Source organism: Labrus bergylta, chromosome 10 (assembly GCF_963930695.1).
Source record: "Labrus bergylta chromosome 10, fLabBer1.1, whole genome shotgun sequence".
Taxonomy (NCBI): Eukaryota; Metazoa; Chordata; class Actinopteri; order Labriformes; family Labridae; genus Labrus; species Labrus bergylta.
In genome coordinates this window covers 5,009,169-5,034,919 of record NC_089204.1, presented here as the reverse complement: position 1 = coordinate 5,034,919, position 25,751 = coordinate 5,009,169, and the positions used below count along the sequence as shown (strand labels likewise).

The 25,751-nt window shown below is 41.6% G+C and overlaps 2 protein-coding genes across 7 annotated transcripts in view; one reads left to right on the top strand and one right to left on the bottom strand.

The window, feature by feature from the left end:
- The window catches only part of cpeb3 (cytoplasmic polyadenylation element binding protein 3), a 56,718-nt gene extending 37,799 nt beyond the window's left edge, over positions 1-18,919 (bottom strand). For 2 of the 6 annotated variants that reach the window (XM_065959228.1, XM_065959229.1), the window contains exons 1-3: positions 18,774-18,919; positions 16,176-17,071; positions 6,077-6,230 (exon numbers count right to left, since the gene is read on the bottom strand). In XM_065959228.1, the coding sequence (XP_065815300.1) occupies positions 6,077-6,230; positions 16,176-17,060 (1,039 nt within the window). In that variant the 5' untranslated portion in view covers positions 17,061-17,071; positions 18,774-18,919. Of the gene's footprint in view, positions 1-6,076; positions 6,231-16,175; positions 17,316-17,341; positions 18,388-18,773 lie in introns of those variants that run through there. The other 4 variants (XM_065959230.1, XM_065959232.1, XM_020653277.3 and 1 more) reach the window with 3 other exon arrangements.
- Positions 18,920-20,463: 1,544 nt separating this feature from the next.
- The window catches only part of marchf5 (membrane-associated ring finger (C3HC4) 5), a 30,332-nt gene continuing 25,044 nt past the window's right edge, over positions 20,464-25,751 (top strand). Inside the window, exon 1 of the mRNA XM_020653276.3 lies at positions 20,464-20,875. Within this exon, the coding sequence (XP_020508932.1) occupies positions 20,832-20,875 (44 nt within the window). The 5' untranslated portion in view covers positions 20,464-20,831. The remainder of the gene's footprint in view (positions 20,876-25,751) is intronic.

Below are 25,751 nucleotides of genomic sequence, written 5' to 3'. Positions count from 1 at the left end.
TCATCCCATTCATACACATTCATACACCACCTCCGAAGCAGTGGGAGCAACTTGGGATTAAGTGTGTTGCCCAAGGACACATGGGACGTGTGGCTGTAGGAGCTGGGGATTGAACCACCAACCTTCTGTTTGATAGACGACCGACTCCACTGGTTGCGTAATATTAATATCACCTGCTGTGCTCACGCATTAGCTCGCCCAAACTTCTGCCAGAAATTTACTAGGGGGGCTGGCAGAATAGAAGTCTTGCTAATAATTTGCAGTACACCCCAAACATTTGCAAGAAGTTTTAGGTAGTTTTGTGCGTGTGCGAAAACACCATCAATAACTTTTTTTAAACCTTTATTTAGCTTTACAGAGTGTAGAGACAGAAATAGCATTGTGTGTTCTCTTACAGTGTTTTAAAGACGACTGAGCACCTTGCCCTCTTCCACTGTAACTCACCTGACCTGTGCTGCACTTATAAATCTTGTTTTCCTCCTGATAAGAGCCCCTGTATGTGTGTGTGTGTGTGTGTGTGTGTGTGCGTGCGGGCGTGCGTGCGTGCGTGCGTGCGTGCGTGCGTGCGTGCGTGCGTGCGTGCGTGTGTTTATGTGTGTGTGTGTGTGTGTGTGTGTGTGTGTGTGTGTATGTGTGTGCGTGCGTGTCAGCTCTTATCCACTGACCGATGATCCTGTCAACAAGCCCACAAAGTCTAACAGCACCAGTGTTTGCTGTCCCTCGACTACTGGCTTCATTAAGACCTCACACCTTTTGTTACACCTATGTACCTCATACATCATGGGTGACACAGCACAGGCTGTGAAATCAACACAGGAGTGCCTGATGGAAGCTTAACTAGTGAACACTATCTACGCCAAATGAAGTCGGTGTTTTTATTTTATTAATACCCAGTCCAAAGAACTATTAATAGACTTTAAAAGATTAAAGTTTGGCTATGAGATTATGTTTCGCCTCATATGTCCTTGTCGGCTAACACTGGGTTGTCTCGTCACTTTTAGCAAAACCTTAGCATAAAAACGTGTTTATTAACCCAATCTGTGCCATTAATCCAAAATCTGAACTAAAAGAGATCCCATATCTGATCAAAAAAAGAAAAAAAGGTTTGAAATCAGCTCGTTGCTCTGCGTTCACTGTGTGTGAGTCTACAGTCGTACAATCTAAATTCCAAACACCCTAACTCATCCAGCTGGTCAGGAGCTGCAGATCAAACTCATTCCACTCTGTACACTGCACAGCAGACGTCGACGTTTGGTCTGATATCCGCCTCACTTCAGTCAGTCCCGACTCAGGTCAGAATCGCCCTGAAATTGCACGCCTGTGCCGAGCTTAGACATTTTTACATTTTGCATGGACACCTGAGTATAATGCTGATGATTTCACACAGTTTTGAGGAAATCAGAGGAAACTCAAGCTAGCTGTGTGCTGACCTCAGGTTAATTGATGCCAATGTATTTGTTTTTGGACTTGTTTTGGATTCAAGAGAAACATGTTGCAAACACTGGTAAAACAAGAAGAACAGCATGTAAACATTAAAACAGTAAATTATCGCTATTGTGCACTCTTTGTTTATATATTGCACCTCTTTTTTTTTGCAATATTGAACATTGCACATTTTTCTCATATCATGCAGGTGTACAGTGCATATAAAGGGAGAACGCTTTAAGGGTTCCAGTTTGGTGGTTTGAAATTTTTAGTCACTGTGCGGGGCTGCTCAGCTGGAATCATTGACAAAAAACAGAAACTACTCTACTCTTAAACTATTATTAAAGAAAAAAAAACAAATATAAACATTACTTTTGCAAAAAAAAACAAACATTTGCAACAGAGTTCCTACACAAATAGAGACAAAGAGATGCTTTGGGATTCAGACCAGAGCAGAGACACTGTGGGCGGGTTTGATTTACACTCGGCTGCCACGAGGACTTCGGGGACTTATTAACACCCTGGATGATCTCAAATGGATAGTGACAACATGGAGAGTGTGTTTGTGTGTGTGGGGAGTGGGGAGTGGGGAGTGGGGAGTGGGGAGTGGGGAGTGGTTCATACTGCAGACACAGTATCCAGTCTGTGAAGTCATCTTTTCAGAGACGACCGTGACAGCCTGAGAGAGTGTTTGAGGTGAGTCCGCTTTGTATGGAATGTCACAGTTGATTTACATGTCAGGAGCATTTGGCTCTGTGTGTCCTGAGTGTGTGTGTGTGTGTGTGTAGGCTGTTGTCAAACTGGTGGTGTTTTTCCAGGCCAAAGGGGAGAATCTCTGGTGTGTTTGTGTTTTTGTGGGTGGGGTGGGGGGGTGCCTGGATCTCCACTTGTGAGCTCAGCTGACCCATTTCAGGAACTACACGTGGACCAGAAAGCATTTGTTTGTTCAGGCAGAACAAAGTTATAAAAAGAATAAAATATCTCTCTCCACCTCACACTTTGCAGCTGACTCTACCTACTATCTTACACATGCACAAAACTCCTGAATGTTTCGTCAATAGGTTTGCAGTGAGCTGAATGTGACATATCTGAATTTTTTCACCCCCGACCTTATCTGAACTTTTTTCTGCAGTCCCACCAGCAAACTGTCTGCAGGAAGTTGGGTAGAGTTGATTTGAGAATGCAGCAGGAACATTAAGAGAAATGCGCGAGTAGGAGGGTTGATGCATGTTGACGTGAGCAATGAGCGACCAGAGAACAATCTTTGTGCACGTAATGAAGCCGCTTCAATGTGTTTTCCGCTTATTCATTTATACTGCACATATGCCTAAATGCACATAGCATTAAATGGGATATAAAGGCAAAAAATGTCATCACTTGTTTGATTTGTCCGCCAACTCAGCAACGTCCTGTTTGCGTGATCTCCTGCCTCCTGAGCCGCCCACTTCCTCCAGTCGGACAGGGAAAGTCTCCCACTGTGAGGGACATGTGTTAAAGAGTAATTCAGGACATTTTCAGGGGAAGCCTGTCCTGAAAAGGTATTTCAGGGGGAACAAAATCAGAAGGGTTTTGAAAAAGGCTTTTTTTGCTGGTTGACTCACAACGAATTGCCTCCCTTCCAGCGGAGAGAAGAGGGGGTGTGGGTGGGATGACATCATACTCTTTTAGCGGACCCAGTAATTCAGATTTGTACCATTTAAAAAATGCTTCTGCTTCTTTAAAAAAAAAAAAAAACACACACTCACTCATCCAAACAAGGACTCTTAAAAGAACTATTCCAGTCACAATGGGAAATATGTCAGACACATCTGTGGATGTGGGTGAGACGTGTTCTGCTAGGAATGTGAAACTGGGCCGACGGTGTTAATTAGTTTTGACTGGTGGTCCTCAGACGGTGATTTGTTTCTATCTATCCTCAAAGTGCCTTAAAACACAGCTATTGGCAGAAATACACCCATTAAAATCATGTTTTCTCTCATCATCACCCCGTCTTATCATAGGTGGCTGCACATAACACTTACTGACCTAGATCTGTTCAAGTAAGAACTCAACAACTAAAAAAAGTGAAAATTTGCCTTAACACTGGCATCTGAATACGAGCCTTGATTCCACCCAATTTTGTCACTGGCTTAGACTGTGCGCTGTCACGTTATCATTTTAAAATGCTTCTTACAATTAAATGGCAAATAACTGTAGAGACTGGGGGAGTAAAAGTCCTCCTACAGGAACAGTGTTTGCTACACAATGTAATAAGGCCTTTGAAAGTGGAGTCTAAGAGTCGAGCCTGAAAGTGCCCATTCTGTGTTCACTCCAAGGCCGTCCAGTTTCAAAGGCTCTTTCAAATGGGGACCGCAAATGCATCCTCCTTTCCCCTGCCGACGAAAAGGTTCCACCCCCATGCATCCTACGTGGCCCAACGTATATTGAGATTCGTTGCACGCCGTTTCAAACGAGCTGGCGGACACTGAAGGCAGACTGAGAGTGCACTTCTAATGTTTAAAGATTAAAGGGGCCTTGAAAATTATCTCACTAAATGAATGTTCGTTATATAGTTCAGGAGCAGCTGTTGAACCTGTCCACATGAGCAACATGAGCTGCAGGTTAGCCCGGCCCCTTTATGGGGAAACAGGTGAGAGTGCTAGCATGCAAGCTAGGCTATACATCTCAGAAGACTGGACCATATGGCCACTATCATTTTGACAATTTTAACAATTAACGGACCTGAAAATGAAGGAAATGTAAGGCATCTATTGGACAGGATGTTCCCTACTGGCTTTGTGATGTGAAATCAAGATCTAAATTATGAAATGGGAATGCTCTGTCAGCCATGTTTCTTCAATATATCATTACAGCAGACTGGGCACATGCAAGGCAGAGCTGATGCCGTTGGCACATGCTTACCGCAGCCCCACGCAGTCTACATGAGGAGAGGGGTAAACAAGAGAAGAGAGAAGACAGGAATGCACACCTCTTCACATCTAGCAGACTTTCTGTATTCCCTTGTATGTGCTCTGTCTTTGCTCCTGAGCTTTGATAAACAGTCTGTAAAGCCCTGCAGGATGTCACCACACCTCTACAGTGAACATAAGCAGGGCCGGACGATGCTCTAACACTTCTCTCACAGGACGGGACTATAGGACAGCAGACTCCACACACGAGAAAGCGACATGCTCTGCTCATCACAGACTGTACCACCAATCTTTCCATTTTAAAGATGTGAGAACGGGGAGAGCATATAAACCCTCCACCCTAACCTGACAGGGCCCCAACGGGGAGACTGGATCCAAAGTTTTTACAGCATGCACGTGACCTGAGCTACGAAAATATTAGCTTAGAGGGCCTGACATACATTGGATGGCCTTAAAAGGGTGTGAAGAGATATCTGTTTTCATGATTTCATAAACTCTCTTTTCTCTCCAGGAGATCAAACAACGTGACGCTCTTTTATTCTTTCATGAATCTACACTCCACAAGGTTACTTGGAAGCACTGATAACCCTGATCTTAGGGCTATGCGAAGTCTTGAGACATGTCACACATGTTAAAGTGAAGCAAAATGGTAATGAAAATATATATATATGTAATCATATTCTTCCAATGCAAATGAGATAATGCTGCCGGTTTGTGGAGTTACCTGATCAGGACGGAGGCCTTAAGTCAGATGGTTTATGTTAACTTTAAAAGGCTGTTTATTGATATCAACAATTTCTTAATTTTGGGAAATAACTTCACTTCCATGCATTTTGTTCACCCTTCACAGAGGAAAAGGAGGTAGTTATACGCACATCACATATACAGTAGGTGCAGGACCGTGGAAAAACAGCAGACTGAGGAAGAAGATAGGCCTGCACACTGAGGGTGTCTGTGACAACATTTTGACCAGACCAAAATGTTGTAATTGTGATGAATTTAAACTTTTTGTGACATTTGAGCAAGTGAGCTCACAGAGGACCCAGCTGTCTTTAAGCGCAGCTCAAACAATTCTTTACAGCAGGGGAGAGTCTGCAACCTTGTCATGCACTAAAAAATATCCTACAGACTAACTGGCTGATGTCGCTATTTCCTCTGTGTGATTGGCTGTTTGAACGATCCAATTCCAGGAAAAAGTTAATAGTTTATCCTCAATATTTGCATAAATTTGATCACATTCCCCTTCAGGCTTCATTCCCTTGCCCAGCCCTGACATGAGTGTTTCTGATTCTGCTGTAGGAGAACATCATCCTCAAAAAGATTCAGATCCACTATACACATTTATACTAACATCATCAAGGCAACAGAAGCACAAGTCATGTGACATTGACACTTGATCCACTGATTTCAACCAGAGTCAAAAGTTAAAGAATGGAAAAAAAAGGAAAACACAGTTTGCAAGTAAAGAAAACATGATAGCACATCGCTGTATGTCTACTCCACCACAAACACACACACCAACAGAAACACGCACAAACAAAAATCATGAGAGATTTTGCAGGTAAGGCTCATGATGTTAATCATTAATCACTGGAATTTTGAAAAAGAACATTATGATCCACACCTGATTGGTCGAGAGATTGGCAAATAGAAATAAAAAAATGTATGCAGGGATGACGAATTCGAATGAAGCAAAAATAAAATAAAAATACTGTAAGCATGAACGTATGAATATTCCTAACCTGCAAAATGATTCCTCCATATAATATCAGCGATAGTCATTGGTGGGCCACCGGCAGGGTGTGGTTTACCTTTGTCGTGGTCAGTTCTTATCATATCCATTAAGGAATTCTCCAATGAGTGCAAGCTAAAAGCGTCGAAGGGCCGATTCCGGTCCTGAAAACACAGCAGAAACAGGACACGGGTTAGCATTACAGTCACAAGAGCAACACTTTATCACCTCATGATCTTCCAGGACTCCCACATGCTGTTGGAATTAGACGCGGTTCCCCAACTTGCTCAAGGGCAGATCACTGGCAACCCCATACAAGTACCTACAGCTCCCATTCATGCAAGAGAAGCCAGACAGACTGTGGTGCATTCTCATCTAATTTAGAGCAATATTAATCAACCCTATCAAATCCGACCTCCTGTGTGCAGCTGCTGGAGGGCATCCTTACAATAAACTAAATAAAAAGCTATAGAGCCCTCATTCATGTCTGAATAAGATGCTGAACACTTTAAAGGGGACATATTATGTACAGTGTTTTTGAACATATATTTGGGTAACCTGAGTTTCTACTGAGCCACAAAATGTGAAATAAACCCATCTAGTCCTTTGTTTGTGGTCTGCATAAGTCTTACAATACAGAGAAAAATGCTCAGGATTCTGGTAAAAAAACCTCCCCTCCCCTGGTATCTCCACCCATGGACTCCACCCCCAGCCTAGAACAAAACTTTTGCGCAAGTCGGCCATTTCTAGTCCACAGGGAGTGATGTTTAGAGTGATGTCTATGGAGAAAACTGCATTTAAAGAGACACACACACCAAAACGGAGCGTTCTGAGAGAGCTGGTTTATACAGGGTCACAAACCTCCTCTGGTGCTTGATTCATGTTATATTTTGATCAAAGCACAGCACAGATCACACATTTAGACCACAGGGGACTGTTTGAAAAGGTGGAGAAGGGGGACAATATGTCCTCTTTAAAAAAAAAAAACAAGCAATACATGAAAATGAATAAGTAAAAGAGGTAGTAGGTGGTAGTGGTGATGTCCATATGAAACATATAATCAACATTGAGGCACAATAATTGATTCATCTCGATTATCTTGTTTTCATGATTGTGGGACGCCAACATTGTAATTGAAATTGAATCTCTATTACTTTCCCAGCCCTAGTTGTGAGTGTGAGTTAAGCTGCAGTGAACGCGGTCTGCCTGAGAGTCCGTACAGAATATTCCTCTACTGTCAGGTGAGTGGGTGGAGAGGTAACAGAGGGGCAAACAACAGATACCCCGCTGCTGTGCCTTCTGGTAATACATCATTGTGCTCGTGACTCTGTGGATGTTCTGAAGTCAAGTCGATTAAAAGAAAAATCCTCACAGATGATTGTTGAAGGGATTTTTTAGACTGAATGCCCACAGGTGTCTTGTTTTAGCTGCTCTCATGTGAACATTTGCTGATTCATTATCTATGAAGTGTTTTTTGCTTTTGTACTGCGGTGTTCACAAAACCAGCAATTTGAAGAAGACACCTTACCAATCACAACCTGTCTCCTGATCCTGTGAAGTAAACTGGTCTACATAAGTCCAAAACCTGAGAGTCAGTACATCAATGGTGGCTCATCAAACACGTACACACCCCCTCTATGTGTGTGTGTGTGTGTGTGTGTGTGTGTGTGTTTGTGTGTGATCAGTAGAGTAACATGTGAGCCAGAGGTGCAGCCTGAAGCCGGGGTGTACGGTCCTGGCAGCTGTTGCTGTGGCGGCTGTGTGTGTGTGTGTGTGTGTGTGGGGGGGGGGGGTCTTTGTTTGAACTCACAGCTTTTGTTGCTCATTCGGCTGAGCATTCAAAAGTGTTATTCCCCCCTCTCTGGACCCGACAGCGCCATGTAGATAAAAATCTGCCCACTTGGTACAAACGGTAAACACTTAAAAACGCTGAGCTGTGGGTTTCCTCCCCCCTCCTCTCTCCGCCCCCCCGACACATGAGGATGAGCAGAGTGACTGGTGGGGGGGGGGGGGGGGGGGTCACAGAGCTCGATATGGTCCAATAAAGTAAATAAATCGTAAATACAGAAGTCCAAACAGACTTCAGCTATGGAACCAGCATGTGCAGTGCAGGTACGTGTCGACCTGTGGACTACACTGCAGCTTGTCTTTCCTCCTGACACGATTTAAAGGAGCTCGTGATCAGACAATGATGATAAATCTATAAAGAAATCAAATCAAATACATCCATCATTTGGAAAAGATCAAGAGAGTAATGTTTCAGGAGCCCAGATGTGATCCGTTAGAATTTTATGGAAAGTTTTAAGACCAGGCATGAAGATTCATTTTTTAAAACTGCATTTCCAGAACTGAATTGAAAGGTTTACTATCAAGAAGAGCTCTCAGTCAAAGTAAAAAATGAATTAGAGTAGAACAATTCAATCTAAACGTCCCAGCTGGTTTTTGGACAGTTTTGATTCTCATAATGCAAAATAGGAAAACAAATCAGATATCTGAGATTTCATTTTTCTGGCTTTCAAACTGTCTTCACGTCTTAATTCTCGATATACAAATAATACAAATCTACCTCCTCTCATTCCGACACTTTTCCTTTCAAATATCTGTTTATCCTATCTGATATCAGCTCACTTTTAACACTGAATCCATTAAATGTCATCAAAAACTACGGGAGCCCTGAGTGGACATGCATCTGTACATGTTGTCTCACTCTGTGTCCTGCACTAAGGAGTAAATCTTTGTTATCTTCTCTAGAGCTGAACTTTATTTATCTCGCTATCTTGGCAGCTTTGTTATCTCAACATAAAATAGATAAATAATCGGAAATGACTTGCTCTGATAAAGCAGCAACTTCCGCTGTTGAAAAATTAAGCAAAATCAAAAACATACAGTTCCTTGAGTGTCCACTTGAGGCTTGCTGCAAAAGCCAAGGAATCCCTATTACAGCCCATGTTAAAATGTACATATATACAACAGAAGCACACATTTTTATAAGCTGGTCTGAAAAACGATTTTAGTAGGAGTAGTTCATTTCTTCATTGGCACACACTTTACAGAGGTGAATATTTGTGTTACTCGCCGTTTTGATTCCATGAAGGATATAAGTTGCATGATTAGGGGCATTGTTGATGCGATTGCAAACGGTACCCCTTGCCTCTGTTTGTCAGGTGTTTAAAGACACACTAAGCTCCACCTCTGTCTGTTAGCAGGTTGACTGAAGGTTAGGTTGAGATGGCATTTCCAATATGGCGACCGCCCTTGTTTGGCTTCTAACCTCTCCTTCAGTAACCAATGGATGGCGTCATGGAGACTACGTCCATGCTTTATACAGTCTATGGGTTTCACAGGAGAATGGAGTAAAATAAATGTATGGGTGTATGTACTCCTGGGGCTTCCATACAAATTATACAACCTGGGATAGACTTATAATCAGTATTGGACATTTAAGAACCTGTTCAAACCAGGTTTTCAACTACACGTTTTCTCAGTATCAATTAAATGGATCATTATTTTTCATAGTAACTGATTATGTTTTAGTCTAAAATGACAGAAAGGAGATCTTTCCAAGAGTCCACAATAATATCTTGATGATGTAACTTGATTGTTGTAACCAGCACTACAATATGAAGAAGCATTAACAAGGCTTTTTACATCGTTGCCATTTGTGGGAAATTACTGACATTATTTGGAATTGAAATAGTTTTTTTCTGATGGTGCGAGCCAACATGCCCCCTGTGCCCTCTCAATCCTGACCAGAACCACAACACGCTTATTATTATGTAAACAGCCATTTGACAGCTAATATGAGACATTAGGATTGTCAAAATACAAAGTTTGGATAGTAAGGAAAACATGTGAAAAAAGCTGGAGAAGAGCTGCAATGTGAATGTTTTGCATCATGTCCCTCAGAAAGCCTTGGCCTGTGAGACTCTGCTTGTCAGTCTGCAGAATAACTTTGAGCGTGTTGATCTGATCTGATCCGATTGTGATCACAGAGGAACTTGCGATAGAAGGCGACTAACATGACTTTAAGTCAGGGTGTCTCCTCACCACATCATGTGACTTTGAGTCTTGAGCCTCACACAGACATGTTAAGTTGAATTCCGCACATTCCTCCGCCTTTGAGCGTCAGCCGGCATCAGGTGAGAATGAGCACATATCGCAGCACACGGGACTCCACATTTTAACCTACAAAACTACCGAGGCAGATCTACAGAATGACATGTACACCTGTCACCAGCTGTCCACGTGACGACGCGGGGCCGCTGAGTGTAACCCAGCCTGCTGCTCGGATCAGCAGTTTGCTTCAGTTTCACTTCAGTAAACAGCACACTTGACATGTGGCACCCTGACCTTGCATACGGGTGATAACTCCTCTCCAATTATGGCTGTAATTGCTAAACAGCTAAGTGTGAGCTGCAGCCAGGGTTGCATCACTGAGACACATAAGCCCTTAAAAACATTACTTCCCTGTCAGACGGCAATAACTCAACAGCACAAAATGCTTCAGGAAAACTGATGAGCTGTGTGATCTTAAAGAGGGTTTTCAATTCACACTTAACATGTCTGTTTACTAATCATAGAGAGCAATAAGCACCAGTTGAAATTAAATGAACAAGTTGTTCAGGACAGACAGGATAAAAAGTAAGGATTCGTACAATACTTGTTGTTGATCTCAATAATCAATGTTACTTTGAACCTCAAGAACCACATTACACCTGTCCTTGCTTCCCCTAACTGGCTACCTGTGAGCTATAGAAAATACTTTATTGCTGATTTCAAAGCCATAAATGGCCCGGCCCCAGCCTATCTGTGACCTGCTTACTCCTTGTGAGATCCTGCACCAGCAGGTCTTACTAAACTACTGGTATAATAGTTAATGGGCCATTTACCAAAACAGTCTTCTGACTATTCAAAGTACTTTTTACACCGCAGGTCACACCTAGCCATTCACACCCATTCACACACTGATGTCAGTGGTTGCTATGTAAACAGTCAATCAGTATTAACTAATCCAACACATTCACACGCCGCTGACAAAGCTGCAGGAGCAACTTGGGGTTAAGTGTCTTGCCCAAGGACACGTCGGAGATGTGCCTGCAGGAGCTGGGGATTGAATCCCTGACCTTCCTGTTGAGAGACAACCGACTCTACCACTGAGCCACAGCAGCCCCAGCCTACTATCATTTCCTGAAACCTGACTCAACACAAAAGGTGGCCGAGCCTTTCCAGATTGGGCCCCACAGAAGTGGAACTCCATGTCCTCTTTTAAAATGGCTTCTTAAAACTCAATTTCATCGGTTGGCTTTTTTTTTAACTGCTGGCATTGTTGTGAACTTCTTTGGCAGGTTTTCAGTGACATATATGTTGAATTGATGTCTTGGGTCTTGAATACTGTAGAGAAAAAAGATCGTAAGGCGTACAGCCTAACCCGATGGGGGTGAGCTCCAGCCTAAACTGGCTTCTGGCCCAGCTAAGCCTTCCTTGTTCTCTTTCTCACATTCTCTCTGCAGAGTGTCCTGACTGTTTTCCCTTTACTCTTGTCGCAGTTGGGAAGGGGAATTTCTTTACTGAGCGTTTTTCCTTATCCTGATTGATACGGGTATCTAGTTTTTATGTCAAGCACCTGTTTATTTGCCTAACTGTTACTTTTATTAGTTTTTGATTTGTACTTTTGCGGTATGAAAAGCAGTTTTGCTTGTTTATATAATAAAGCCCTTTGTAACATGTTTTTAAAAAGTGCAATATAAATCAGTTAATATTATTATTATTTCTCGCACCATGTCAGCCGGGACCAGCAAAATGATGTCTGGAAGTACTTTGACAAAAAGTCGACAATAACATGCACTGCAAGATATGCATCTAAACTTGCATTTCATAGAAATACTTGTTTAATGCTTAATCATGTGCACTCACAGCAGAAGGAAAAAACCAGTGGAGACAGACAGCAGGCAGTCTCGCATCACATCATCTGAAAGCCTTGTTAGCACCCCTCATTGTGATCATACCAGAGCAGAGATTAGCCCGCTAATACAGAAACTGGGGACTGAAAATATGCTCCCATTGAGTTTTGTGGACGGAGAAAGCCTCCGGGAGCTGATGCCGTTTGTCAAGCCAGAGTACAAGTCACTGTCACGGAGAACAACAGCCCTGAGAGGCCAAAAGATTAATGAGGAAACAGCAGAATTTAGACCTGTTCTGCAAGGTGTGTACAAAGAGGCTGCTGCTACAGACTCATGGACAGCTCTCAGTACAGAGTCATAGTTTTACATCCCTTGTCATTTTATTCATTATTTATTCACCGCTGTCCTGCAGAGACACAGTACTGATTAGCCGCAGAAGCAGCTGCTGAGGAGTGTCGGGGAAATTGTGTGCTTGCATACATGACAACGCAAGCAATATAAAATATGTGTTTATTAGATTACTCATTCATATGTTTAGAGTTAGTCAAATATTTAAAATGACAGAAAAGCCGTTTCTTTTTGGACAAGCGTTTTGAAGCCTTGACTTTGGTGTATTGGCCATCGCAATCCTGGTTATTAAAAACCAGAAGGACCGTGCATTACGGATGGGGTGACGCTACAGAGGAGTAATGGGCTAGCACATGTTCAGGTCTGCCCAAGGCTAAGTCATTAGCAGGCTAATTAGCTAGTTGACGAATAGTTGTTGTATTAAAAGAATCAGTCGTACCGACTTCTCTGCAGGAAAAAAACAATTATAACGGTATCATTATTATTAAAATGTTGCTTAAGCTAATATAAGTTTATAATTTAGGACAATCATCTCACTATGTGAATGCTTCTACGATCTACGTCAAATAACCAACCAATAGAAATGCAACATTAAAGGACGCACCAATCAACCACACAGGCGCCAGAGCTCTTAAAGCTAATGCTAACGATAACATGGCAACCCAACCTTGTTTTCCTCACCACAACCGTGTACACATTTTTCTATTCCTCCTCTTTTTTTTTTAATGCACATGAAGGCCACTATGGCAAGAGCTAGCTTTATGCTAACCGCCATGGCAACCTCAGCTCGATCAGGTTGACGGACACTGATGATGCTATTGACGCTCCGTGTTGATTTGCTTGGCAGCCTACGATTCACTGGGTACCTCATCGCACGGTGCACATGTATGTCGTACCAAATATTATTAGATCAGCACAGTGTGGTTTACATTAATCTTATAAGATCGCAAAAATCACGCCGTCTGTAGGAGGCCTAAAGGGGATTATGATACATTTGGAGCCGGCCTCTAGAGGACACTTAAAGAAGTGCAGTTTTTGGCACTTTTCATTCCTCAGTCATGGAGGTTGTGCCATGATTCAGTTTTTGTTTGTTTGTTTTGCAGAGATAAATCACCACAAAGTCAGTGCGATCTTTATTTGCAACACCAGCTCAAATTCTGCAACCTATTAATGTTTTCAATCGACAAATTTAGCTTGATTCAAACAAAGCATGAATTGTCAGATTTATGCAGATTACTTTTTCACACATCCGTTTATCTCTTATTGGCGTATATTTCTCACGCAGTATGTCACTTTAACCCTGATGTTCCATCTGGCAACAGCACATGAGAGAAGAATACATGACAGCATTTCAGTAAACAGTCACCATTCTGTACAGCGTGACCTGTGGCATTTTGACCTCGTGTCCTGGTGACAAGTGGAGCAAAAGAGGCACTCACCAGAGGACAGCCGGGAGAGGAGGCCTGACTGACACACACAATCATTATCTCCTGAAAGCAGTACGTTTCAAGCTGGCTGGAATTTCACCCTGCACTGGGCTGCCGTTTTTCTCTGCACAGAAAATCCCCTCTGCAGTAACAGTTAAACGTTTAGACCAGTCTGCCGCTCTGCATGCAGTTACTCGCATTCATCGAGCGAATAACTACTTCTTTTTAAGAAAGTCAGTGACTGGAGGGGAGAGTATTCAGCTGGATTCATTTTTGATGTTGCAGTGTGTGTCAGGCAGCGTAAAGAAACATGATTAGAGAAAAAGTTGCACAGTATGAGGACCGTTCATCCAATCAGACACGCCAGTCAAGACAGGTTAAATTAAATTCATATCAGTATGAAACTGGTGCCCATCATGGTGTTGTATAAGAGGACAGGGGCAAGACTGTATTCCACCCTAGTGTATGGCGGGACTGTAAAATAATCTTGGTCCAGGATGGTGATAGAATCATTATCTCTATAACGCTGATAGATTTGATCAAAATTGTATTGCACAATATGGACAGCCTCTCCATCAGTGGAATTTAATTTATAAATACACAGTCAGTCTGCAGATTGTTCACAGACTTTAAAAGAAGCTTTGCAGATGGAAGTTCCTGAAATCTCAGCCACTGAACATCGGAAAACGATCTGTTTTGAACAGGAACAGCTATTCATCATTTTACTCTCAGCAGCTTTTGGTGAACATTGTTATTTTTTTTAAATCTTCGACCTACTTTTTGCTACGATCGTTGATTAAAATGTCAAACCTATAGGTGTTGAAAATGAAATCAAGCTAAGTATCACACAATTATAGACCAGCTTACAATAGACAAATTAAGAAGGCAGTCGGCCTAAACACGGCTTTTGACCTCATTTGTAAACTATCATATTTCTCTGTTTTTTCAACATTACTGTAGCTAACAGATGTTAGTCACTGGTGTTATGAAGCTAGAGCAAAAACGGATCTTGTTCAACTCTGGTTGAAGAACTTGACTTCTACTGAGCGGTCAGTTTGGTTTATTAGAAGACCAGAAGCACTTACAACAGACCTATTAGCTTGTTTTATCCATAATTAAGTCTAAAAAAAAAGCCGAAAATAGGGCCATAAATCAATGTCAAAACTTCAGGTGTGTCATATATTGAATAAAAACCCACACCTATCTTAATTTGACTGTAAACTGTTGTATGAATTAATTAAGATATTTGCCTCTAACTTCCGGGTTGGACCTGCGCTGCGTTACCATCTCGGTTCAAATCCCGCCCACTATGCGATAAGGAGCCAATCAAAAGCGAGTTTTGAGGTTACATTCACGTACTATCGTAAATCTAGGCATATTGACTACTGCGCAGGACGTCCTTCACTTTAAACATAGTTCACATATATATATATGACATTTTGTCATTTTCTTAAATAATAATCGTTTTTATAATAACAATAAATATAATCCTCAATGTCCAGTTCTTAGTAAACTTAGAGTAATACTTAGGTAATTTTAATGAGCTTACAGACTGATGCATGTTTTCTCCTATTTATAGTGCAGCATGTATTCTCTGCTACCAGCTATTTATCAATCAAGAACAATTTAATGACAGCAATACGTCATGGCCTACCTGATCGTCAGGGCGGAATGTAATCAAGTGACACGGATCTTGTTGGACCGAATTCAGAAGGTTACGAGGAGCACCTGAATGAGTCATGTGCCCTTTAAACTTCACGGAGTGAGCGAGAGAGCCGGCAGGGGAAACTTAACCGTTTCGTGTAAACTGTGCACAGCTAGGACAGTCTGTCGGTCTCAGTGCGTAAAAACAGTGATGATCGATGGTTAATACCTGAATGACTCACTGTCTCCATCGATTTTTTTTTTTTTTTTTACCTCCATAACACAACCCTGCAGCATTCAAGTTATAGCCTATACAGCCTGCAAGATTCACTGCAACCTGCAAAACCTGCTCGTCATTTGTCAAATCAAATAGGTTACAGCTTCTGTTTATGTCGCATCAAACTAAAGACATGTATGGCAAAATATGAACATAAATCACATCATTGTGAAATAGAATATGAATAATCATAGACAGCTGACTTATGTGCTGAAATTATTTCTAAGAGGCACATTTATCCATTAAATAGTTTTTGAATCGCATAATATCTGAACATATTTTATGAGCTGAGTCAATGCTGACCCTGTCCTAGTTATTGTAACCGATCTCTGTCACTTAAAGTTTCCCCTTTTATTATGATGTGAAAAAAAAGGTGGAAAACAATCAAGTGAGGCTAGATTTCGGAGAGCTTGATCAGAAGAGTGAAAGTGACAACATGTCAACGTTTTTTTTTTTTTAAATGAATAAATGGAGCAGCAGAGACAGGCCTGTGCCTGATCTGAGTGTATTTACCTGGAAAGGCAGTATGTTGTTGTCAGTCCTGAAGCCGCTGTCCTCCATCCAGGGTTTGGGGGTTAGAGGACCTGGTCTTGGGAATTTTGGGGGTGCTATAACATTGCTGGAATAGGGCTTTTTCATTGGAGAAATGGGGTTCAGGGCAGACGGCACCCCGACACCGACTCCTACCCCGACCCCAACCCCGACACCCACCGCTCTGCGCGGGTCCCTGCCCGCCTGCAGACCGCTCCATGGGTTGGAGGCTGTGCTCCATGTGGCGTTTTGGTGATTATTCCAAGCGGACGATGGGGCAGAAGATGACGACCCTTTACTGTTATTCATTATGGTTTGATAAGCGTTTCTCTGGGGGAATGGCCCTTGGCTGGGGCTGACAGGGGATCTCCTCTGCTGGGACTGCTGCTGCTGCTGCTGCTGCTGCGGGGCTTGCTGCTGTTGATGCTGCTGAGTCTGCGGGGCCAGGCCGATCTGCGGGGAGAAATTTCCCCCGAAGACCGGGTTGACGTGGTGGGGGAAGTTCTGGAAAAGCATCGTCCCGTTCACAGAGGGTATTCCCTGGAAAAAGCTATCGTCCACGGCGTTCGTGGTTCCTGTGGACCAAGTGCTCCCAAAAGAGGAGGAAGGGGAGGACAGGGGACCGCCGGTCTCTTGGTGGAAGTTCAGCCCGGGCAGGATCGGCGACTCCATCGGCACTTTGTCCTTGCTGCTGCTCAGCGCTGAAGCCGCTGGGTTGCTCCCAGATGACGGGCTCTCCGACTCCGATGAAGACGAAGTGGGCTCCGATGACGGGGTCGGGGTGGAGGGAGGAGGGTCTACTTGCGTTGGATCTTGCTGGTGGTGAGGCTGGGCTTTGTTTTTGTCCATCAGTAAATCATCCTGCATGGTTTGCTGAGCTGCAACGAGGGGAAACAGAGACGAGCAGTTATTATTATTATTATTATTATTATAGCTGGTATGCAGGAGATCACTGCTGTAGTATCTGATGAACTGGGACAACTCCGACAGGGAGAGGATGTTAGAGGGACCAGGCAGCTGCAAAGCGAATGCGTGATCACCCATTTAGCCGCACAGAAGAAGAGGAAAACACACTTCCCAAGACTACGAGAATGATTCATAAATCCCACAAATTACAAACGGGGGAGCATATGGCTGTAGATATTCACCAGATTTCGCCACGTCTCGTTTTTTCCTTCCACGCAGGAACTCCGGAGCTGCAATGTGAAACTGATTCAGAGTGTGTTTTGTGCCCAAGGACCTCCCCTATGTTCATTTACATACGTCAGTAAATACAGCTGTCCTTCAGCAAGGTTAAAGACAGATCTACCTTGACACAGGCAGCTCCGAAACACACACACGAGAGTTTATAGGCTATGTTTAAAGAACTGGACCAAAATGTTTATTTCGCCCTTTTTTATTGCTGAAGAAAGTGATGCACTTGAAGCACGAGATCCGAACATTTTCTCTGCATTACAAATAAGTTGTTCATATGTAAGCACGGTGCATGAGAAGAGAATACTATATAGAATAAGATAAAGTTGATGTGCCAAAATGTAGCCTATTATAATTTATTATGACGCAAAGGGGGGCTCAGGTCGAGTGGCGCATTGTCACAGCCCATGAGTTGGCATAACACATGAAGTATTATAATACGTAAAAGAAATTAAAGCTCAGGCTGTGACAAGACTAAAACTATACTCTGTGTGTTCGGCTCGAAGTTAGAGATGTCAGAAGCCTACTGGAGATTCATGCAGAATTCAGCACACTTTAACTTCGTGACAACGCCTTGCAAAAACCCAAATAGACTCACACGCAGATAATTAAGACGTCAGTTTCACATTCAGAAAGCCATAAAGTTGCAACATCATAAAACAACATCTGTAAGCAGGTCAATCTCAAATGTAAATAAAACCAAGATATGATTATTGCGAGGCCACTCTGAAGCACATGCAGCACCTACGATAATACAAAGCACAGTGTCAAATCATGCAAGGTTTAAATTATGCTAAATTGATTTGATTTGATTTTGCTTGATTTTTTAAATATAAATAATGCTCCTCTTGACTGCAGGAAAGCTAACATGCAGCATACTAGGCCTGTCAATAACATGACAGGAAAAGAGTATGAAAATATCCATGAAGATGACACATTCAGGATCATTGCTGCAGCAAGATGCTACTTTGAGCCCTTAAATTGGACTTTGAAGGTATAGACTGCATTGCACTCTCTCACACACACACACGCGCGCGCACACACACACACGCACACACTGACAAGCACGCACGCACACACAGCACCAGTTAATCCGTATTTTCTCCTCCAGGAGCAGCTCCTCCAAGGTCATCAAAGCAGCTGAACCAGCAGCTCACCTCCCTGGCCCCTCACCTCAGCAAACTCAGCCCAAAGCTGACCCCTCACATGCCTGGTTATCGCGATGATCGAGGCATCCGATACATTTCAATAAACCTTGAAATCCCCCCCCATAATCCATATGTTTCCCTGCACAAGCGGCCAAACAGCATGCACAAACACACGCACACACAGAGAGAGAGAGAGACAGCAGGGTCGCTCCTCTGCCTCACGTCCAGTCTGAATTACCTTTATCGTTCACCTTTTGGGATTCTGTAAATAAAGATATTTCTGTTTGCCTCGTCTCACTTAGGGTATGACAAACGAGCTACCCTGGTGCCGAGATAGTCAGCAGTTGCCTCAACAGCTGATTGACTGCGGCGCATGGATGATGCCGAGGGAGGTGTAGGGAGTTGTAGTTTCTCGCTATTGCAGTGGCTGGTGGAGAAAATTTGTGTTTCCTCGAGTCCTATGATGGGTCTAATGAGAAAAAATGTATAGTGTAAACACTGAGAATTGTTGACTGAGGAATGCAAAGATTATTTGCTTATTAGATTTATTTAGCCTATTTTTTATTATTAGTATGCACTTTTTGTATAATCCAATCAGGCTTTATTTATAGAGCTCATTTTAAGGACAGCAGTGTTCACCAAAGTGCTTTCATCCACAAAAAATAGTGGCTGCAAATAAATTACATATAGGCCTAATAATAACAAATAATAAAAATAAAATAAATAGAAGATCAACACAAAACACTATTATTATTATTCATTTATTTAACAGGGACACATGCAATACAAATAAGAGACTAAATGAGATTAAACAGTAAAACAACTATTCTAAGAGGAAACATTCAATGCTCACAAACTTGCTTCAGTTTCAGTTACTGTTTTACTTGTATCTTAAAAACCTTGAACTTGTTTGCTATAAACTATGTGAACTCTAGTTTATAGCTACATATTCATTGATGTATTTTATAGTCGTCAATGTAAAGTCTGTTTTTTAGGAGTGCAAATTTGATATGTAAGAGAAATTGTGATGTATAGCTATTATTTGTCAAATACATTGTTTTTGGTGAAAAACTATTCAGGTCCATAGCTGGCCCTTTGTAGATGATGTGGAAGCAGCAGCAGTCAGAAAAACCCATAGATAATTGACTTTAAATAAAGTGTCTTTGTGAGGAATACTCAAGTTTACACTATTCCCCGACAATTGTTTTGTAGAAAACTTAATGTTGGCTATAAAACACTTTCAGAATCAAGTCATTTTCCAATTTAAAAAAAAGACATGACTTTAGATGAAGTCCAAAAGGACTGTGAACCAAATGATTTGATAATCAATATTCCTACCTCTTCAAAAAACACATGCTTGTCACAATGTTATACTGTCCTGTTGGGTTTAGTCAAATTCAAATTACCCAAATTGGCATAATGTTACGGGATTATTCCTGCATAATTCTTATCATTTTAACTTCAATGGGATATAGTTAGGCCTATAATATACATTTGGCCTATCATACTCCTGCAGTCATATAAGCTACTTACCCAAGCACTCATATTGATAAATCTGTAGGGTACCTGCTGTATTTCTAGTAATTAAAGTATAAAAAACGCTTTAATTTACGTAATTGCTTGCTAAATACATTCTGAATTACTCTACATATAGGCTACCTTTAATTCTTTAGATAGGTCGAAGACATTTTGTGAACAGCTGTGAGAGGTTTTCTTCACTCATTTATGCAGATTCATGACGAGTGTATTTATAAAAAGGGTGTCATATCCCTCTGTTACGCTAATATGTAGCATATTTCATGCATTTGTCTGATATATTTTCCGCAAGAGGGAATGAAACATTGTTAAACTACATTTCCCTTCCGGATAAGCTTTGTGGGCGCCGGCCTTGTTTTGATGACGCAATCACGCACATGCGCAGCGTGCCTTTCTGCGTTACCTCAGAGACGGCCAGTCAATGGAGTCAAGCGGTCATGCAAACGCGATAATATTAATGACAAACGAGGGCGTCGCCGCTGTACAGATGAGTTTTAGTTGACAAGTTTATGTTTTCCGGACTACAATGACCGCGAAGGAATAGTGTTATGTGGAGAATTTGTCTTGTATGCAGCTGAAGCGCCGTTGTCAACACAGAGGCCTATGTAGGTAGCTAGTTAGCATTAGCACGTTTGCTAGCTGGCTATTGATACAACCTCAGCTGCAGCAACAGGCGTTTAATTTTAATGTTTTATTTGTAACTCCGTTCATCTGCCCTACAAAAAGACATCGTCCGGGAGTTTGTCGCTTCACAAAGATCATGGCGGAGCCGGATGCCGTGGTCATGCAGCAGAATTTAGACAGGTGAGTTCAAGTTTATGTCTAGCATGCCAAATACAGCTACGGAGCTTTACGTGTGTTAAGGACGGCTGACGTTAATGTGGGAATGTGAACTTCGTTTCTTCAGTCAGAGACATTCAGAAACTATTCGACTTTAACGTGAAATGATAGTTTCATACTGACTCCTGACACTAAACTCTGTTGTGATTTACATTACAGCTAGCTGGAGGGTGTGTAGGTGCAGGACATGCTGTCATAACATTACCCTCAAACTATGGCAATATCTCTAAATCACTTTGGACTTACTTATTTTATAGGATATATTTGCAACTCGTCACCAGTTGACCCTTGAATAAGCTAAATGTCATAATGTCATCTGCATTTTTTCTCCAGAGGCTTGTTAACTGTTTACTCTTAGAGGAGAGGGGGGTGTATCCTGTAAGATCTCTTTAAAAACAGTGTTCAGATGTAACAATGTAAACTGTACAAACAACCAGCTTATCATCTCCAAACTACGTCCAGGGCCAGTTTGTGTTCATTCTTATTCTTATGTACAGTACACACACACACACACACACACACACACACACACACACACACACACACACACACACACACACACACACACACACACACTCACTTAGTTTGAATAATCAACATTCTTAATATCTTGATAAAATCACTGCATTGTGTGGCACCAAAGATTTTTGAAAGTCATGTTGAGTGCTGTCTCTGACAATAAAAACTGAGTGTAAAAGAGAAGAAGTGCAAGCGCGTGCTAGAGTTTTGGTTGAAAAGTCAGCTTGGGTAATTTATACAAGCATGAGGAGGGACGAGCATACAAGAGTTACCAACAGATGTAGGAGCAATGCAAAGCAGAAACATGATCCCAACAGCAACAAAGCACATCTGCGATCGCGGTAAAGGTGCTTTGTTGCCATATTTTTCTGTGAACTTGCATATTTGACTTGGAGTCATTCTGCCAAACTGTCATAGCTGTCCAGTGCCTGTTCACATAAGTTAGCAGATTCCCTTTGAAGTCCTGGGAAAGTGTTGCAGTGGCAAGTTTTCCAGTTGACAAGTCTCACCGTGTCTTCTCACCTTGAAATGTCTGACAACACAAGTTTTACTCCGCAGAATAGGGCAGCCCGATGAGCAGTTTTAATGCTCACATGGAGGGGACATCCATGGTGACAGTTTTAGAATCAGATTGAGATCAAAACACATACACTTTTGTCCTCTGTGCATTTCAGCTGGGATGTCAAGCTTACATTCAGCAGCTCTGCACATCGCTCTGAGCATTACCAGGCCCTCAATGCTGTAGCCTGTCATATTTGTGGTCACTCCAAACATAAAATCCAGACTTGCAAAAGCTACCTGCTCGACACAGCAGGACCCTTCAAAACCCTTTCAATGAATTTGTTACTCTCTTAAGGTGCTTTCACACTAACACAAAACTCCTAAAAGGGTGAGCTACGTTTGTGCACTCAGAAAGCCAATGACCTTGAGTTTCTCCTGCCAGCACCCGAGTGGGATGGTGATTTTTCTCCCCTGATCAGTGCACGGCCAGAGATTGTGTGAACACGACTGGTACGATCTCTGTGCACAAAATGAAACTACTTAATTATGTTTATTTTTTGCCAGTATGTTCTTCTCCCCTCTTTTGTTGATATTGTGAGGTTTTTTTTGCCCCGATGGTAGCTTGTACTCCGATTCAACAAAAGCCATCAGCTAGTGGAAGCCCTCAACAGGCGTAACAGCGGCATATAGTCAGTCATCTTTTAGTTTTGAATGAGCTCCATAATCTTTATTGTACTTGTGACATCACGACTGCACATGCTAAAACTTCTTCCACAACAGGTGACAAAGAGCGGATAACCATGTTATCCAGGTCAGCTGTTTAACTTGGGGAGAATGAACCGTTTATAATCAAACTTCTTGTTTTATGATACCAGAAGTCAAATTTGAAGTAGATTGCATTGCACCTTTATTTGCTTATACTTCCTCTGAATGCTTTAAAGCATCTATCCTACCTGCCGGCCACCACTCTGCATGGGGTGGTATCATATAATGTCAGACTGAAAGCTTCAAAAGTTTTCATTTCCGCTGTATGAATCTGTTCTGGTATTTCTAAATATCAGTTATATTACTGTGTCCCATCCAAAAAAGTGTTGTTTTTTTAATGTTGATATTGACAATATTTTAAATGAAATTACTCGATACATCTCGCAAAAATGTACATTTGAACAGGCACTTGAGTATTCCTGCTCTTAAACAAATATGTTTTTCAAGCACAAACAGATGATCTCTATCTCATGGGTATTGCAGTTTAAAATGTGATTAGATTGAACTGTTGTACACCAAGTGAGCAAGCTGTTATATTATATTATATTTTATATATATATATATATATATATATATATATATATATATATAAAAAAAACAACAACTGATCAAAATTAACAGACCAGGTTCATGTCTACCCACCTTTATTCTATATGTTATAATAAAGCTGCAGTCATGGATATCTTCATGTTCACCTCTTTAAGTTGAACAAGGCACAATGGTTGAACACGAGATATAGGGCTACATGTGTAAGAAGGATTTTCCATGTTCTTTGTTGCTGCAATTTTAGTACCGCAGTTTCCCTCAAAATAGTCTCTGTTATTGGAAACCTTGTGCATGACTCAAAGTAACTTGTAGACATAAGAGGTTACATTTTCTGTCAATATTGAACTTTAAACTTTCAACCATTTCCCAAGCACCGGGTACAGTATAGCAGGGAAAAAGGAAGGGCAAGTGAACTCTGTGAAATGTGCTTCAGCATTGTGTTGCAGATGCAATAACCCTGACTGTGTTTGAGGAGCTGATAGTGGAAAGATGTATGTCATGTCCCCTTACTTCCAGACGGTTGTGTACCCAGCCTCTATCACTAACAAACATAAGGCTCCACAGGCTCTTATCTGGGCCTGCCACCTGCAGCCAGCTGTCCCTGCAATGCAGTGTTTCACAGAGAGGTGTGGGGGACACATTTCAATTTAACTTGCCCTTTTTATTGGCTAACACAAAACCTCCCTGTTTTATTCTTGTAATCGACTTTGTTGTACATATCTCTGACCCTGTTGCTTTCTTCATGATTGGCTCTTTGTGTTGCTCAGCCTCCTGGTTGAGAGATAACTTAACTCTACCTGTGTGGCTAACGTTAGCAGTGTTGGCACAGCCAACCTTAGATCGTCCTTGCAGGTTAATGCCTACATGACTGTGCTCAATATGTGTACACCTCTTACTGTATACATTTTCTAGATCAAAATACTGCTGATCCGTTTACTGTGCTTGTATACATTTGGGTAGTAGAGCTAAAAGAGAAGGCCCATTACTGGGGGTTAGAAGCTGGTCTGTGGCTACATCCCTTTTGCACCTATTTATAGTGAGTACCCCTCGGGGATAATAAAGTTTACCTTGACCTTGACATCCCTGGCTCGTGAAAGACGCCGCATTTCTGCTTGGACATAATTGAGCATAATTGAGGGCAAACTTATAAAGATATTAGTAAAGGTTTAACCGACTAGAAATTATGTTGCTGACTAGCGAGGGTGAAAACATACAATCGTTTAGTCAACTAAACGCTCACGTTCCTAGTTCCTGGCTTGCTTAAGTTTTTACAAGCTCAGACCAGCAATCCAGTAGAACAAATCAGAACTTAAAACTGCTGGGCTGAACTCTTTGCAGCCCAACTTTAGTGGCTGCTGCAAAAATGTCTTCACTGCAGCCTTTTTCAGTTTGGCATCGAACTAAACTTCAGCCTACACGAGTCACGTGTTTAATTTAAAGAGGCAGGTTTTGATTCCTTGGTGATGAGAGAACATCTGATCTGAAAAAAATGTGTCTCCTTGCAGGTTGCTGTCAGTGCTTTCGTAGAGGGAGTCAGTCACAGAAAAGGGCAGCTCAGCATGTTGTCACAAAATGTGCTTTAGCTGTCTGCAAAAATAGCCGGAGATCTTTAAATTAGAGTTTGTCAGAACAGCCGACAGACTAGAGTGTGGCTTTGCTACCCTCAAAATGACGCATCAATTTTATAGTTATTAAAAGTATTGGTTTATGATTCAAGCTCACTATTGCTCCTTAATTGCTCTATGTACAGTAAAGCAAAAAAATACCTTTAAAAAACAGATTGTATTTAATAATTGAGAAACATGTAAACATCAGTCTTAAGAAGTTATAGTTTTATTAATCCTACCTTATCACAGAATTGATTTTAGTTGAGCTTAATGACTAAACACTTTTATATTTACTAATGTTGTCATGTTTAATTTTTGCATCTATTTAGTATTTATAGTGAGTATTATTGTAATGAGTTATGATATTGGTGTCATCAAGCTGTATTGATATAGTTATATTTTAAATCCAAACAACATCTCTACCAGTCAAAGTATTATTAACTCTGCAGCAAATCATAAACAAAGATGTTTCCTGGACTCCTGTGTATGCGTTAAAGTAGTACAAAGGTCAGGGAGCCTAGTACTGCAGCTAGGAAAAGTACATGTTTGTTATGGAGTGGCCTGAGGCTGTTATGTTGTTGGAGGCTCCTGTGTGAGTTTAGTCAATGGACGAGCTTAACAAGTTGGATAAACAATGTTATCACACATCCCTGCATTCTGTTATCTGATCACTTTCTGTTACTTTTGAAATATCATAATCACTTTAAGTAATTAACTATAACATACACACAGTCACTGCAAGACTGAAATGTATTTGTTGATGCTGTGAAATGAGTGTTGATTTAGATCGGGTAACAGCAGAAGCGGGACTTCTATAATGCTGTTTTTGATTGCACAACATTGTAAGTACATCCTGTTATTTTTCTGTAATCCTGATATGAAAAATACCTGAACATAAGTAT